Source organism: Branchiostoma belcheri, unplaced genomic scaffold, assembly GCF_001625305.1.
Source record: "Branchiostoma belcheri isolate BF01 breed outbred unplaced genomic scaffold, Haploidv18h27 scaffold90, whole genome shotgun sequence".
Lineage (NCBI taxonomy): Eukaryota > Metazoa > Chordata > Leptocardii > Amphioxiformes > Branchiostomatidae > Branchiostoma > Branchiostoma belcheri.
The window spans coordinates 858351-873371 of record NW_017804576.1 but is presented as its reverse complement, the minus strand read 5'-3'; the positions used below and the strand labels follow the sequence as shown (position 1 = coordinate 873371).

At 46.1% G+C, this 15021-nt stretch overlaps 1 protein-coding gene across 1 annotated transcript in view; it reads left to right on the top strand.

Moving 5' to 3' along the window:
• The first annotated feature begins 861 nt into the window (after nucleotides 1-861).
• The window catches only part of LOC109487995 (sodium-coupled monocarboxylate transporter 1-like), a 15347-nt gene continuing 1187 nt past the window's right edge, over nucleotides 862-15021 (top strand). Inside the window, exons 1-13 of the mRNA XM_019792137.1 lie at nucleotides 862-935; nucleotides 5028-5238; nucleotides 6101-6254; nucleotides 6639-6704; nucleotides 6944-6995; nucleotides 7829-7896; nucleotides 8329-8483; nucleotides 10576-10716; nucleotides 10982-11111; nucleotides 12096-12297; nucleotides 13141-13295; nucleotides 14035-14297; nucleotides 14459-14559. Coding sequence (XP_019647696.1) covers nucleotides 5039-5238; nucleotides 6101-6254; nucleotides 6639-6704; nucleotides 6944-6995; nucleotides 7829-7896; nucleotides 8329-8483; nucleotides 10576-10716; nucleotides 10982-11111; nucleotides 12096-12297; nucleotides 13141-13295; nucleotides 14035-14297; nucleotides 14459-14559 — 1687 coding nt within the window. The 5' untranslated portion in view covers nucleotides 862-935; nucleotides 5028-5038. The remainder of the gene's footprint in view (nucleotides 936-5027; nucleotides 5239-6100; nucleotides 6255-6638; nucleotides 6705-6943; nucleotides 6996-7828; nucleotides 7897-8328; nucleotides 8484-10575; nucleotides 10717-10981; nucleotides 11112-12095; nucleotides 12298-13140; nucleotides 13296-14034; nucleotides 14298-14458; nucleotides 14560-15021) is intronic.

The following is a 15021-nucleotide window of genomic DNA, read 5'->3' as shown; positions in this document are numbered from 1 at the left end:
TTCATGAATTATATCATTTTATCATAATCTCAACCAAAAGACAGTCTTATATTAACAAAGAATGCATTCTAGCATTTCCTAATAAATTATGCAAATGAGGTGCTGATTTAAATAAATTATGTTTAATGATGTTCACCTCAATTTAACTTTCAAATACCACAAGTATGAAATTCCAGGCAGTTATCATTACATAATTATAAAACTTTATCATTAATTATGCAAATTAAGTCATTATTAACATAATCAACAACTTCCTGTGTTTCTCTCGTTGTCAATTACCAATGTCACAAGCTTCAATTGTCCTATCATGGAATGCAGCTGATTTATACAATTTCCCCATAAATTATGCAAATTACATCCATATTTGCATAATTATCACATAATTATATTAAGCATCACGTAAGCTACCTACATACCAAAAATCACGACGATCCGTCAACTGGTTCTTGAGTTATCCCCTTTTTAATATTTTCAAGAATTTATCCCTGCAGTTCCAGAGCAAGCCGTTAGGGGGCCTAAACTCACGTCACTTCTTCCCCAGCACAAGAGCTACCTACCATCTAAATTTCATCACCATAGCATGTCTAGATCATGAGATATCAAAACCGGAAGTTCAGCTGCAGTACCATGACAAGCCGCTAGGGGGTCCGAAATCTAATCATTTTGAGGTCTCATCAAGACCTACCCACCTACCAAGTATGAAGACAATCCATCAAGGCCTTCTCAAGTTATCGTGTTTACAGACAGACAGACACACACACACACACATACACGAACGCCCCTGAAAACATAACCTTCTTGGCGAAGGTAAAAATGGCTCGCTAACACCTCCCGGAAAAGGGCCATACAGACCCTCGCAGCTCCGTGGGAGTCAGACTCAGAGAGCGGCGAGCAACAAGCGGGACGAACTTGTGCTGTTCTCACGACCTGCAACTGTGAGTAAGAGAAACTTTGATTAATGTATGGAGTAACTTATAGTCTTACCGAGTAGATGTTGGAAAGAATCTTTTATTCAGTCGATCATTTTACACAGAAGACTGATCGCTTCTGTCTGTACATGTGTGATCACGGTGTCTTCCGAGATGTAAATAAGTCGTAATTTTCCACTATCAAAGCTGCGAACTGGCATCTGCGACAGAACACTGTCTGCATGTAGGCAGTCTTGACGTTGTTGTTGTTTGCGCGTCAAGGGAACGATTTGCAGAAATGTGACGTGTTGTGCATAAGATATCCGATGCTCTCTACCTGCCTTCCGTTCAGAAGCGGTCACCAATTGGCAAAAGACATATCATAATATTATAGAGAGGCAAACTGTACTCCTCTGGGTTATTTTCTGTCTATTTGGCCAATTTCTACTCTTTCCAGCCGCTTATGAAGCCTGATAGAGGCTACGTAATCTTTGTATGAAGACATCCCTGTAAGAAGACTCCCTGTGTGTGCTTGTAATTATTATGTATCACGCAAGTGACAAGATGACAACAAGTAAGATCATACAAGATAAAGGGAGCCAGAGATGCCCCAGAGATGACAATCTCAGTCAGTGAAATTAATGTTTATGTGCGCTTTTGTCCCACATGATTTTGATCCAAATGTTTCTCGTCCTTTGATAACATTGAAACGTTTGTTTTTTTTCTTCTTTTAAATCTCCTTTACATGTCTTTCTCTGTTAGATGACGTTTTATGCATAGTTTTATGTGTATTTTCTTTTCTGAGTGCAGATGGATCTTTTCCTTGGCCTTCTTCTTTTTAAAAGTCCTAATTTCGATGAAAATACACACGTTAGAAAGCAACTGTGACGCGTGAACTGTACGTTGTATACCATTAGCCTCCATAACATGCCAAAAACTGGGGTTTTGGGGGTCTTCAGGGCCTTTGGGAGCTTTTATGTGCTATTTTCCGATTGCATATAGACAACATAGCCGACCTGGTTGAATTGCCCCCGTTTTTCAGAAGACCACAAAAAAAACACCCAGTTTTATAAGCCTGCTACGGAGGCTAGTACAAATGTATATCATGACGTTTGGTGTTGATAGTGTTGATGTTCGTCAGACGTCTGGACCACCCAGCGCCACAGTTAGTGCTTTCATCCACCTCAAACGGTTATCAGCCATCTGGGGCGAGCTTGCAAACTTCGGCTTACACTACAGGACCTACAGCTTACACCCAGGCATGGTTTTACGTTTTCAACACACTTTTGAGTCCCGGCTTAGACACTGCTGGTATCTCTTAGCCTCCACCAGGCCTTCGAAAAGAGTAAGGAAGCGTTAGAAGCATCCGATGCAATTTCAGGGAACTGGAAATATTACGAATATAGCAATCTGTATGATATTGACACATACTGTGCCACATTAGCACATTTGAATCAGTATTTGATATATACTTTATTCATTTAAAACTACAGAAACAAGCCAGAAGATTAGTGCTTTATTTTCTGGGGTTGATCCCTAAAAATCAATCCAGGTCCTTCCAGTAACCGTTTCGTCAGAATTTTTGACATTTTTCTCCATGAAAAACTTACAAGTACACGAAAAGCTGGTCTAAATATCATGCCCCCGGCATGATATCTGTCTACTTTTGCCAATTTCTACTCTTTTCACCGCTTTTGAAGCCTGATAGAGGCTACACATGCCGTCGCCTGGCTTAGTCAGTGACACTTGTAGTAAACATTGTTTTATCGGTGTCCGATTTTTTGGCTCTGAATCATACAGTAGCACCGAAACGGAAACACTGCAACCAAACAAGATGGAACGGTTGTTTATTTGAGAGTTATCATCGATCAAACGTGGACACCTCATGGTCCTAGTCTCCATCAGACTCCTTTGCGGGCTGATAAATAGTGGAAATCAGCCTTTAAAAATAATATTAGCTTAGTCTCTACCAGATTAACTACGCTGGCTGTATATAGGAGAATACTAGTATTTGCCAGGGAGTTTGGCCGCCTTGTAGGTTTGACAGGCCGCGCAGGAGGGAAAGAAACTGCCTCCCCGCGACCGGACTCCCTTGGCCAATTTTACTCTCTTTTTTGCCGAATTCTACGATCCATATTCTCGTAGAAAGGCCTGGTGGAGGCTAAATGTAGCTGGCCAGGGGACTTGGCCGGCCATAGAGGGTCCAGTTTGTATGCAGTTCCCCTGGCCACCACCATTCGTTTTAGGCTGATATCTACTATTTATTCAGCCTGCGAAGGAGTCTGGTGGAGACTATGATGGTGCCTGGCCGCACAGCTGACTCTCACGGTTCCCAGCAGGAGACATCAAAGCTTGTTATCGCGTCTCCGTCCCGTAATGCGGGGGAATTGGGGAGCTTCTGCGCGGTCACTAATGCAGAGCGGATGACAGTCGAGTCCAATCTGAAAAGACAACTCTATGTAACCATCCATGACAGAGATAGCCTTGGTGCCAGACTGTTCTCGGTGCTAACTTGAAAAGACAACTCTATATGAAACCATCCATGACAGATAGCCTGGGTGCCAGACTGTTCTTCTCGGGGCTAGTAAACTAGTAGCCTGGATGCCCATAGTACGCTAGGCCCAGAGTTGCTGGCCCTTGAGCAGAGGAGCTAGCGTGTATACTTGCCCTGGCAATCAGTCTGCTACACCCAGGCTACTCAGCCTACTGTTCTAGGTGTTGAAAATAGTAATGAAAATTTCTGCTTAGTACACGAAATTGTACCTGTCAGACTACATGTATCTGAAGCTGGTATGTAAACTAAAAGCACGGGAGCAAAACTGAAACTTCACGCTCTGTCAGCCACTACAACAAGGCTTCAGAAATGACTGGAAAGACTAGAAATTGGCCAAATAAATAGATAGATGCAATTAACATGGCAGGGGAGTTGGTCTGCTAATGGAGGTTGGTCTGCTAATGGAGTATATTTGCAGACCAACTCCCCTGCCCTGCCATGTTATGTGTCTTCTGAAGCCTGGTAGTGGCTACAGAATTTTGTTTGTCTCAGAAAACATTCCATGAGTAATTCTCCTCCGACAGTCACTGCTCGCTTCTGTTTTCCCCCTAAATCAGGCGGAAGCTTCTTCAGGTCAACTTCTGCTGATTATTTCAGAATAAACGCCTCATCCTTGACCTAAAGGCAATCCTAGGATGTCCGTATGTAAACAGCCTCAGTCATAACTTTGCTATCTGATTTTAAAGTCACCCAATGCAATTTCAGGCGGCAAAACTGGCCTTTTAAAGTCAATTTTTGGTCATTCTTTTAAGGTAGTAAGTTGAGTCGATCTCATAGCATACTGATTTCTGTGCTGATTATTTTATCCTTGACCCAAAGGCAATCCTGGGATGTCCGTATGTAAACAGCCTCTGTCCGCTGGTATGCGCGCCCTACATCAGGCTTATGGGGAATCAGGGGGATGAGCTGACCGGGGCCACCTGCTTCACGTGAGGACGAAAACATTCAGGAGCTGAGATCTGGGACTGTAAGGTACTCTCCAAGCAGAGGTTTTGGCTTTGGCTTATTTTTGGCGTGTTTGGGGGCTTTTTTTTTATCGGGCTTCCTTTTTTGTACTGGTATCCTTTTGTTGGGTTGGCACATAAAAAGGTACTAGTAAAAAAATGAAACCCCGATAAAAAGCCTATAAACACGCCAAAAATAAGCCAAAGCTGACACCTCTGCTTGGAGAGTAGCTGTAAGGCCCGCTTTAGACTGCTGACGATACAATACCGTTGCCTGACGATTCGCTACCGGTGACGGTTGTCTTTAGACGCCCTAGATCACCCTAGTCTAGCCTTCACAACTGATTTTGATTTGTTCATTTCAGGTTGAGCCAAGATACCTGTCGGTAGCCGACTATGTTGTGTTGGTAGGGCTGGTGGCCGTATGAATGTGTCAACAGAGCAGTTATCGTAGTTTGACCCGGCCGAGGGGTCTAGATCTTTTAGCCGAATCGGTAGGAGCGTCGAGTTAGAAGCTGGGTGCCCGGGTTTGGCGTGGGTTCGATCCCCGGCCCGGGACCAGGAGTGTCTTTCTGATTCTTCTCTCCTAATTCTTACAGTGGTGTTACACGTCCATTTCAGGTTGCCCCAAGATGCCTGCCGGCGGCCACGTTGTCCGATACCTGTCCGTGGCCGACTATGTGGTGTTCTCCGTGCTCCTTGCCGTGTCCGCAGCCATCGGACTGTACTACGCGTGCACCGGGGGGAGGCAGCGTACCCAGCGCGAGTTCCTCATGGCGGACCGCTCCATGTCCGTCCTGCCAGTCACCATGTCCCTGCTCGCCTCATTCAGGTTTGTTTGTTTGTTTGTTTGTTTGTTTAGGATCTCCATTACTGTGATTTTTACACTACTCTTCCTGGAGTCCGTAGTGAATAATCAGATGAGTATTGGGACCATCGCACACCGGGGCATGCTCCTACTCTTTTTCGAAAGGTGTGGTGGGTTCTTTAACGTGCGTGGCTCTACCAAACACGGGACCTCCATTTAACGTCCTATCCGAGGGACGTCCCTAACCGAAGCTAGGTACTCCAAGCAGATCTTTTGGTGGCTACAAGACCGTATCAACCTGGCAAGACAGCGGTTGGCAGGGCAATAGTTTGGCTAGCGAAAAAAAGGATGCCGGTAAGAAAAAAAAAGATAAAACACATAAAAGACTTTAAAAAATAAGCTGAAGTCCAGATAACATGCCAGGGGTGTCTGTCCGCTTAAAGAGCACAGTTTGCCGAGCCAATTTCTACTCTGTATAGTCGCCTCTGAAGCCTGGTAGAGGGTGCCATTGAAGGCTACGTTTGCCCGTACTACTTTGTGGTGTATTGCGCAATAAACTTTGAAAGTAATAAAGTCAAACCTGCCCAGGCGACCACTTCTTATAGCTAACCACCTGGTCATGGTGACGGTTGACCCCATGGACACAGGCATAAAACGACCTGCCAATGGCGACCACCTGTCTTCCGTTACTAGTACCTAGTAGGTGGTCGCCTTGGGCAGGCATGACTGTACTATCTCCGCCCCTCACAGCTCTGCCATCACGGTTCTGGGCACCACGGCTGAGATCTACACGTACATGAGACTCTCTACCCAGCCTACAATTAAGAATTGTGCTCGTACTACTTTGCTAATTTGTGCTTTGGTACGTGTTCCGCGCCCCTCACAGCTCTGCCATCACGGTTCTGGGCACGACGGCTGAGATCTACACGAACGGCACGATGTACTGGAACAACCTGGTGTCGTCCGTCCTCTCCATGGTGGTCTGCTCCCGCCTCTTCCTGCCCGTCTTCTTCGACCTGGGCATGACCAGCACGTACGAGGTGGGTATGTAGGCGCGCTGTAGCCTCTACCAGGCTTTGTGAAAGGCTGGAAAGAGTATAGTCTGTGTAACGCAAACTCTGCCGTCCGCGGCTTTAATGGCCCCTCCTCGCAGGGGGCGGCTGGATGTTGGGCGGCCGGCAACAGTCAAGCGATTTAATCAGGCTAAAAAGAGTAGAAATTGGCCTAATAGATACGAAATAACATGCCTGGGGAGTACAGTTTGGCGCTTCTTTGGCGGACCAATTCCCCTAGCTGGTTTATTTGGTCGATCTAAATTTAGGTCAACAAAATCAAAATCTTTACTTTTACAGTTAGCATAATTATTGATGATCTCGTTATACAGCACATGATACTAACCTTTCGTTTTCCTGTTATTTCTACAGTACCTGGAGAAAAGGTTCTCTAAGAGTGTTCGGCGTCTCTGTTCCTTTGCATTCATGATCAACATGGTAAGAAAATCGCGACGACGATGTATTTCTCTACATTTGTTCTTGTTATATGCCACAGTAGTGACTTTCTGTACCATCCTGTTTTGCACAGTTTAAGTGATAGCGTTTTTTAAAGTCACTGGCAGAGAGAGAGAGAGAGAGAGAGAGAAAGAGCGAGAGAGAGACTTAAGATATTCTACCAGCTATTTACACAAAACCTGTATAAGCAGTTTCTTCAAGGCGTGTTTTTCTCCACACAGGTGATCTACATGGGACTGGGTCTGTACGCCCCTGCTCTGGCCCTCAGTGTTGGTACGTCTGCTTGGCTTCGTCATATATTCTTAGTCTCCACCTCGCCTGGATGCCAGACCCATAGCACACTACGCTGGCAAAGTATTTGCAGGGCACACTGGATAACTTTGGGCCTAGTGTGTGCTATGGGTCGACGTCTGACATCCAGGCTATCTCCACAAGACTAACCATTGTGGTTAACAAATTTAGCTAAATACTGAGAATAATAGGAGAAGTTTATTGCAAATACACGTACATGCCCTAGGGCTGTGACAATATGTATGAAAAAAGAAAATTCAATGATATAAGAGACTATGTCTAACATTAGACCACATTCTACAACATACATGGTACTAGTTTTCCCGGGGAGTTTAGCCGCCGTAGAGTTCATTTCCCCGGCCCGCGCGAGGGGGAAATGAATCCTGTATTTGCCGAATTCTGTCATCCTAAACCCCTTTAGCAAGGTCATGTGGAGGATAATACGTATCTTAAGTTTTAAGTTTTTTTTAACCCTATTTCCTGTTGTTTCTGGTTCGGACGATAACACTGTGCCACGTAGATTAGTAATGTTTCAAAACAAGTTAATGTTGGATTCGATATATGTTTTTCTGCGATTCAGTTACTTTGTGGTTCAAATGACGGTACTGTAACAGTGTTTGCGCATTTAGAATAGACTTGTGACGTTTCAAAACAAGTTAATGTTGGCTGACATGGACGATGCAGTTACCTGTTTTTGGCATTTAGAATACGATTTACACCAAAGTCTGGCTTTTGGTAGCAACCAATTTAAAAACATCCCTGACTTTCCGCCTTTTGTATATATATATACTCCAACCATTTCATGTTTGTTTCAGTTACAGGGATGTCGCTGTGGGGCTCTATTCTGTCCATGGGAATCGTCTGTACCTTTTACACCACAATCGTGAGTCTCCACTATCTACTGTGCATTATGAAACGGGCTAAATAGAATTTTTATCTAGCAAATATATCATACGTCTGTAGTGTATTGTCGACTTCACATATATCCGTAGTCATAGTACTAGACCGTGAGTAGAAAAGGTTCCGCAACGGTAGAATGTCCAACTGTTGGTTCCGAGTTCGAACCCTGCTATGTCACCGATCTTGTACCCTTGGGAAATGCACTTTACACTATTTTCCTCACTTCGCCCAGGTGGAAATGCGTACAGTATTGTCCTCTGTGTTGGTGGCGGTATGAAATAAAACAAATTGAAAAAACTTAAGTGTGCCGTCATCACGTCTTGTGATTACATGTTTGGAATAAAAAAAACAGTGACGCGATGAAAACTTCACCTGTACCCGGGCCTGCCGCCATCTTGTTTGTTCCTTCCCTCAGGGCGGGATGAAGGCGGTGATGTGGACCGACACGTTCCAGGTGGTTGTCATGGTGACGGGTTTCCTGGCCGTCATCATTCAGGGCTCCATCGAGGCCGGCGGGCTGGGGAAGGTCTGGGACATCGCCAACAGCGGGCACAGGCTCGAGATATTCAAGTAAAGCTTTTTACCTTCAAGAAGGTTATGTTTTCGGCGGCGTCCGTGTGTGTCTGTGTGTCTATAAACACGATAACTCGAGAAGGCGTAGATGGATTGTCTTGATATTTGGTAGGTGGGTAGGTATTGAGGAGATCTACTAACCCAAAAGTCTCAAAATGGTTAGATTTTGCCCCCACCTTTAGAGGCTTGTTATGATACTGCAGCCGGTTTTGATATCTCATGATCTAGACATGCAACGTTACGAAATATTTTTTACGAGTGGCAAATGGTAAGTGTCTGGCCAATTTGCCTGGCTTCCCTTTTTTTTAATCGGATACTGCCCTGCCAATGACTGACTCTTGCCAGTTTGCTTCTGTCTTGCAGCCACAAAAAGATCTGCTTAGAAATCAAGTAAAGCCCCTGTCACACATCCAGAACCATCACACTGCCACCAACCACCTAAGTTTGGCAACGTAGGCTTGCGGTCTTAGGGTTGTTGGCATAGAATGTTGTGTCGTTGAGAAAGGCACTTTACACCTATTTCCTCACTCGACTCTGGTGAAAAGTACCTAGCTCCTAGCTCCGGTTAGGGATGTCCTCTCCGACGGGACGTAAAGCGGAGCCATACCTTGAGCATGTTAAAGATCCCACCACACTTATAGATGATTTCCTGTATTTATTTACTTATATATTATATTAAGTTATAATTTATGTTATATCTGATTCTGACTCTCTGTACCTTTTGAGTTGTTATGATTTTATAATTGTCGGTGTCTTATAAGCCCATATGGGCTGGGCGACTATGGTCGTAATGACACGTTAATAAAAACATTCATTCATTCATATAGAAGAGCAGGGGTGAGTGCGAGTGGTTCAAACCTTACAGCCCGGTCTCAGGGTTGACATCTTGAAGAGGTGATAGTGATAGGCTGGAGATATTGAAGTAGCGAACTTGACAATGTTAACACTGTGCGGACGTGCAGGCGTGTTGAGGAGCGTCAACACGCTGAAATGGCCCATATCAGATTTCTCCAAGAAAGCCAGGATAAGCTACAGAATCTTCTGTTGTGTCTTTAAGTTTTCAGACTCAAGTGTTTCTGGCAATCTTCCTCAGCCTGCTTTTCCATAGTCTCCAACCAGATCTTTTGGTAGCTACAAGACAGTATCAAATTGGCAAGACAGTAAAAATTGGCCGACCAGTATCCGATACGCGAACCGAAGGCGAAAAAAAGATACCGGCACAAAAAGGTAGCCCGATAAAAACGCCTGAAAATACGTAAAAATAAACCGAAGCCTATACTCTGATTGGGAACGTCAACACACAGAAATAACATTAGCCTATATCAGATTTCCTAACGAAAGCCAGGATAAGCTACAAAACCCAACTGTATACATACCCTCTGTTATTCTTCTTTCTAAGTTTCACATAACTGTTTCTGGCAATCTACTTCAACTAAAGCTTAAAGCTCTACAGAAGCGGCCCATCTTGAAATGATATTTTCACGCCAGAAGTTTTGTTTTTCATACCTTGGCGGGTACCCAACTTCCAGGGCCCGACAAACCCTCAAGGATCAGACTTGCAGAACACACCTCCTCTGTCTGTTGTCACTCGCGCGCTCTTGAAAGTCTATTGGTTGTAAGGACTGGGTGTACCTCTTTAAACGAACCCACATGAGAAATGCTGATAGCCATGACGCAAGCAGGCTAGTGTTGTCACGAGACAGATGATATTATTTATTAGCTATAATGACGCTACTGGTATGGATCAGACATGAACCGGTGGGATTCTTCTATGTTGTTTTGCTGCACTATCGGGCAGTCAGATACAAAAACATTGACAGTTCGCCAGTTTGCAAGACTTACAAATTACTTTCAGGCTCTTACAGTTACAGCACTCTCCTCCCTTAAACGCCCCTTTTCGCTCCATGATCTGTACCTGACCGGATCCGGATCGAGCACATCATGGCGAACCATCGTTCTATGTCGAACACATCCGTCAAAATCAGAGCGGCAAGGATTTTGACGGAGGTGTTCGAAATAGAACAAGGGTTCGATCCACGGTTCGATGTGTTCGATCCATCCTGATCTGTCTATTTTTTCCGTTCCACAGTTTTGACCCGGACCCCCGGGTGCGCCACACGAACTGGAACATCTGGGTAGGGGGCGTTTTTGTGTCGGCGTCCATATACGGCGTGAACCAGGCCCAGGTTCAGCGGTACCTCAGCTGCCCGTCACTGGCAAAGGCGCGAACGTGAGTATTTATATACGTTTACCTTCGCGGAAGGACAACGTATTGTTTTTTGGTCGGTTTCTTCTTCTCTCGTTCCAAACAAATAAGGTCTAGAAGTCACTACAGCAGGGGGCTAGTCTACTGGTAGTGCTGTGTGTTTAACTCCCATACTCTTTCTCAAATGCTGAATGCTAAGAAAAGAGAAAGCCGTATGTACTATTTTAACAGTTCAAACAAATTTGTAATGTAAAAAAAAAAAAAATCTAAATGACATCTTCTCCCCTAGAGCACTGTACCTGAACATCGTGGGTATCGCCGTGATCACGTCGTGTGCATGCCTGTCCGGACTGGTGATCTATGCGCGTTACCACGGCTGCGACCCGCTCCTGGCGGGGGCCATCACCAGCAGGGACCAGGTAAGGTATTTTACCGTAGAGGCCTAGCGCCACTCTTGCCATTGTACCATTCTTGTATGTCTGAGAACAAGCCCAACATAAAGAATCATCTACGATTCTTGAGCTTATGTCTGAGATATGCATTACACTAGCTATAGTAGCCAACGAAAAAGCGTGTAGCCTTGGGTGCGGCAAAATGTCCTCTCTAGCTGACCAACTCTTCTGGCATGTTATCTCTCTATAGGGACCAGGTGAGACATGTGGACCAACCAAACTAATCTCCAAGCAAATCCTAGGGTGGCTAAAGACAGATCCTTGGGTGGCGTATTGGGTCCTCTCTGGCCACCTTAGAATCTGCTTGGAGATTACACCCAAACTACTGTCAGGCTTGCTTAACTTGGATACAGTAAAGCCCTGAGTACATACATGTAACTGTTAACTGAAAACCTGCAGGCATAGGAGAACTGTAACGTACATGGCAAGGACAATTTTACCTTAGAGGCGCTAGCTAGCACCACTCTTGATATTTTTAATACCATTCTTGTAGTTAAGTGTCTGAGAACAAACCCAATATAAAGAATCATCTTAGATTCGTGAGCTTATGTCCGTCAACCTTTGTTCACGGAATGGACCCGTCTACTCTTGGAGCGTGACGTCAGTGACACGTGACCGAAGCAGCAGGCCAGATAACTTGTGTCGACCCCCGTCTCTGTTCGGGGTAAAATGCGGGAAAATTCTCGATCCTGAACCAGACTTCTTTGCTAGAGGAGTGAAGGAGACGGCCTACCCTGAACAGAGACGGGGGGCGGCACAAGTTATCTTTGTCCTTTGAACTTCTCCAGATCCTTCCGTACTTCGTGATGGACATCCTGAGTTTCCTACCGGGCATGCTTAATTCTAATTCGTGCAACATATTCATGAACCTACACAGTGTATGTGCTCCTGTTGCATTTCTGGAATAATACTATACTTCATTCCTCGAATCTCTCCTCACTCTTTCTCCAGATCCTCCCGTACTTCGTGATGGACATCCTGAGTTTCCTGCCGGGCATGCCTGGGCTGTTCGTGGCGTGCGTGGCCAGCGGGGCGCTCAGCACCCTGTCCTCGGGACTCAACTCGCTGGCAGCCGTCACGCTGGAGGACTTCGTCAAGCCCTGGCTGCCCAAACTCAGCGACATCAAGTACACTACCATCTCCAAGGCGCTCGGTAGGTTATAGGGGCTTCTTCACTCACTGGTTAGAGGCATTAACTTAAGATTAGGCTAGATTGGTTTTTCGTAGCGAAAATCGTCATTGTAAGCCCTGGCTCCCCAAACTGAGCGACATCAAGTACACAACCATCTCCAAGGCGCTCGGTAGGTTATAGGGGCTTCTTCACTCACTGGTTAGAGGCATTAACTTAAGATAAGGCCTAGATGGGTTTGTCAGCGTTCGTAGAGAAAATCGTCATTGTAAGCCCTGGCTCCCCAAACTGAGCGACATCAAGTACACAACCATCTCCAAGGCCCTCGGTAGGTTATAGGGGCTTCTTCACTCACAGGTTGGAGGCATTAACTGTTCTAAGATAAGGCTAGATTGGTCTTTCAGCATTCGTAGCGAACATTGCAAGCCCTGGCAACCGAAACTCAGTGACATCAAGGTAGGTTATAGGGGTTTCTCACAATGATACTGATATGAAGTGGAAAATGAATAAGAGTAGGTGATGGTTGATGATAACATGGCCATGTGAAGATAAACATGAAGGTATGTATTTGCTTGACAAATTCTAGTTGTCAATGGCAATGCCATACTTTATAATGCCTATTCCGCAGTGCTGCTGCATGGAGTTCTGATGGTTCTGGTGGCGAGTTTCGCGTCTCTGCTCGGCCCGCTGGCCAAGGCCGCCATCAGTGTGGACTAACCATCATCGTACGCGCGTTTTAACCATCAGCGGGTTCTAACCATCAGCGTGTTCTAACCATCAGCGTGTTCTAACCATCAGCGCGTTCTAACCATCAGCGCGTTCTAACCATCAGCGTGTTGTAACACGTTTATGATGCCTATCCCGCAGTGCTACTTCACGGTGTTCTGATGGTTCTGGTGGCGAGTTTCGCGTCTCTGCTCGGCCCGCTGGCCCAGGCCGCTATCAGCGTGTTCGGCATGATCAGCGGCCCGATCCTCGGCATCTTCATCCTCGGCATGATGTTCCCCTGCGCAAACTCCACGGTACGTTTGTTTGTTGTTTAAGGAACCTTCAATTAGTGACAATACAGCCACTACTCTTCCTGGAGTCCTCTTACATCCTTTGTCAAAGACAAACATTATAACTATCTACATGGACTTTGAAAAACTAACTACTTAAAAAACCTTGTCTTAACATTTGCCATCTAATAGGTAGGTGGCTAGTTGTATCCAGAACCAATCCTCTGGCGTCGTGTTCTGGATAGTCCACGCGTATCCAGACCCGTGTCTGGAGCAAATCTATGTTCTTGAATACGCGGAGACTATCCAGAACCGTGCCTGATCCTAATATCAAGCCCTAACCCTATCCTAGCATACTCGGCATGATGTTCCCCTGCGCCAATTAAGTCCACGGTAGGAGTCAGTCGGCACACAGATAGGTAAAGGGTATAGTGGCCTCTACCAGGATTCAGAAGCGGCTGGAAAGAGTAGAAATTGGACGAATAGACAGATAACATGTCAGGGGAGTTGGTCCGCTAAAGGAATACAGTTGTTGGGAACACCCACAATGAGATATGACAACTAAATTAGCTCAGAATGAGTACATGATGTCAACGTGTAAGATGTGCCGTCCCATCCGTACAGGGTGGGTTGGTGGGCCTCCTGCCCAGCTTAGTGCTCACCCTGTGGATCGTCAGTACTCTACTATATATCCGTACTTTATACTGTATACTGTATATTCACTGTATATGAATGTACTCTACTGTATAACTCCTCCGTACAGGGTGGGTTGGTGGGCCTCCTGTCCAGCTTAGTGCTCACCCTGTGGATCGGCATCGGCAGTATCGTCTGGCCCAGACGGAGGTGGCTGCCGCCCGTCTCCACACACCAGTGCCCGGTAAACTTCACCGCGACGACAGAGAACGCCACCGGGACTGCGCTTCACAGCGTTGTCATGGATACGGCGGCAAACGTGACGACGCAGACGACACTCCTCAGCAGCACGCTTGGCGGGAATCTGACGTCAGAAAGTAGCGGTTTAAACTAGTAAGCCACATGTCTCATGTTGCCTGTTTTAGGTTAATATGGATGGATTGTCATGAAACCTGGTAGTGAGGTAGGACTTGATGAGACCTCGACATGATTAGATTTTCGTGGTTGCCAGGGTCCTGCAGCGGAACTGTCAGTTTTGTTTATTTCTGCCGCAGCCCCCCTGAAGCTGCCCTGTACCAGCTGTCCTACGCCTGGCTGGCGGCGGTGGCTGTACTGAGCTGCGTCATCATCGGGCTGGCCGTCAGCTTCCTCACAGGTACGTCGTCGTGACGTCAGCTTCCTCACAGGTACGTCATCGTGACGTCAGCTTCCTCACAGGTACGTCGTCGTGACGTCAGCTTCCTCACAGGTACGTCATCGTGACGTCAGCTTCCTCACAGGTACGTCATCGTGACGTCAGCTTCCTCACAGGTACGTTATCGTGACGTCAGCTTCCTCGCAGGTACGTCATCGTGACGTCAGCTTCCTCACAGGTACGTCATCGTGACGTCAGCATCCTCACAGTTACGTCATCGTGACGTCAGCTTCCTCACAGGTACGTCATCGTGACGTCAGCTTCCTCACAGCAGACCAGGCGGCTATCATCATGGTGCTGTAGCAGACACCCTGTGGTGTTGTATTACATTATGTAGCAAGCGGCAGGACAGATTTGGAAGGACTGGTCACCACACACACCACACACACACACACACACACACACACACACACACACACACAC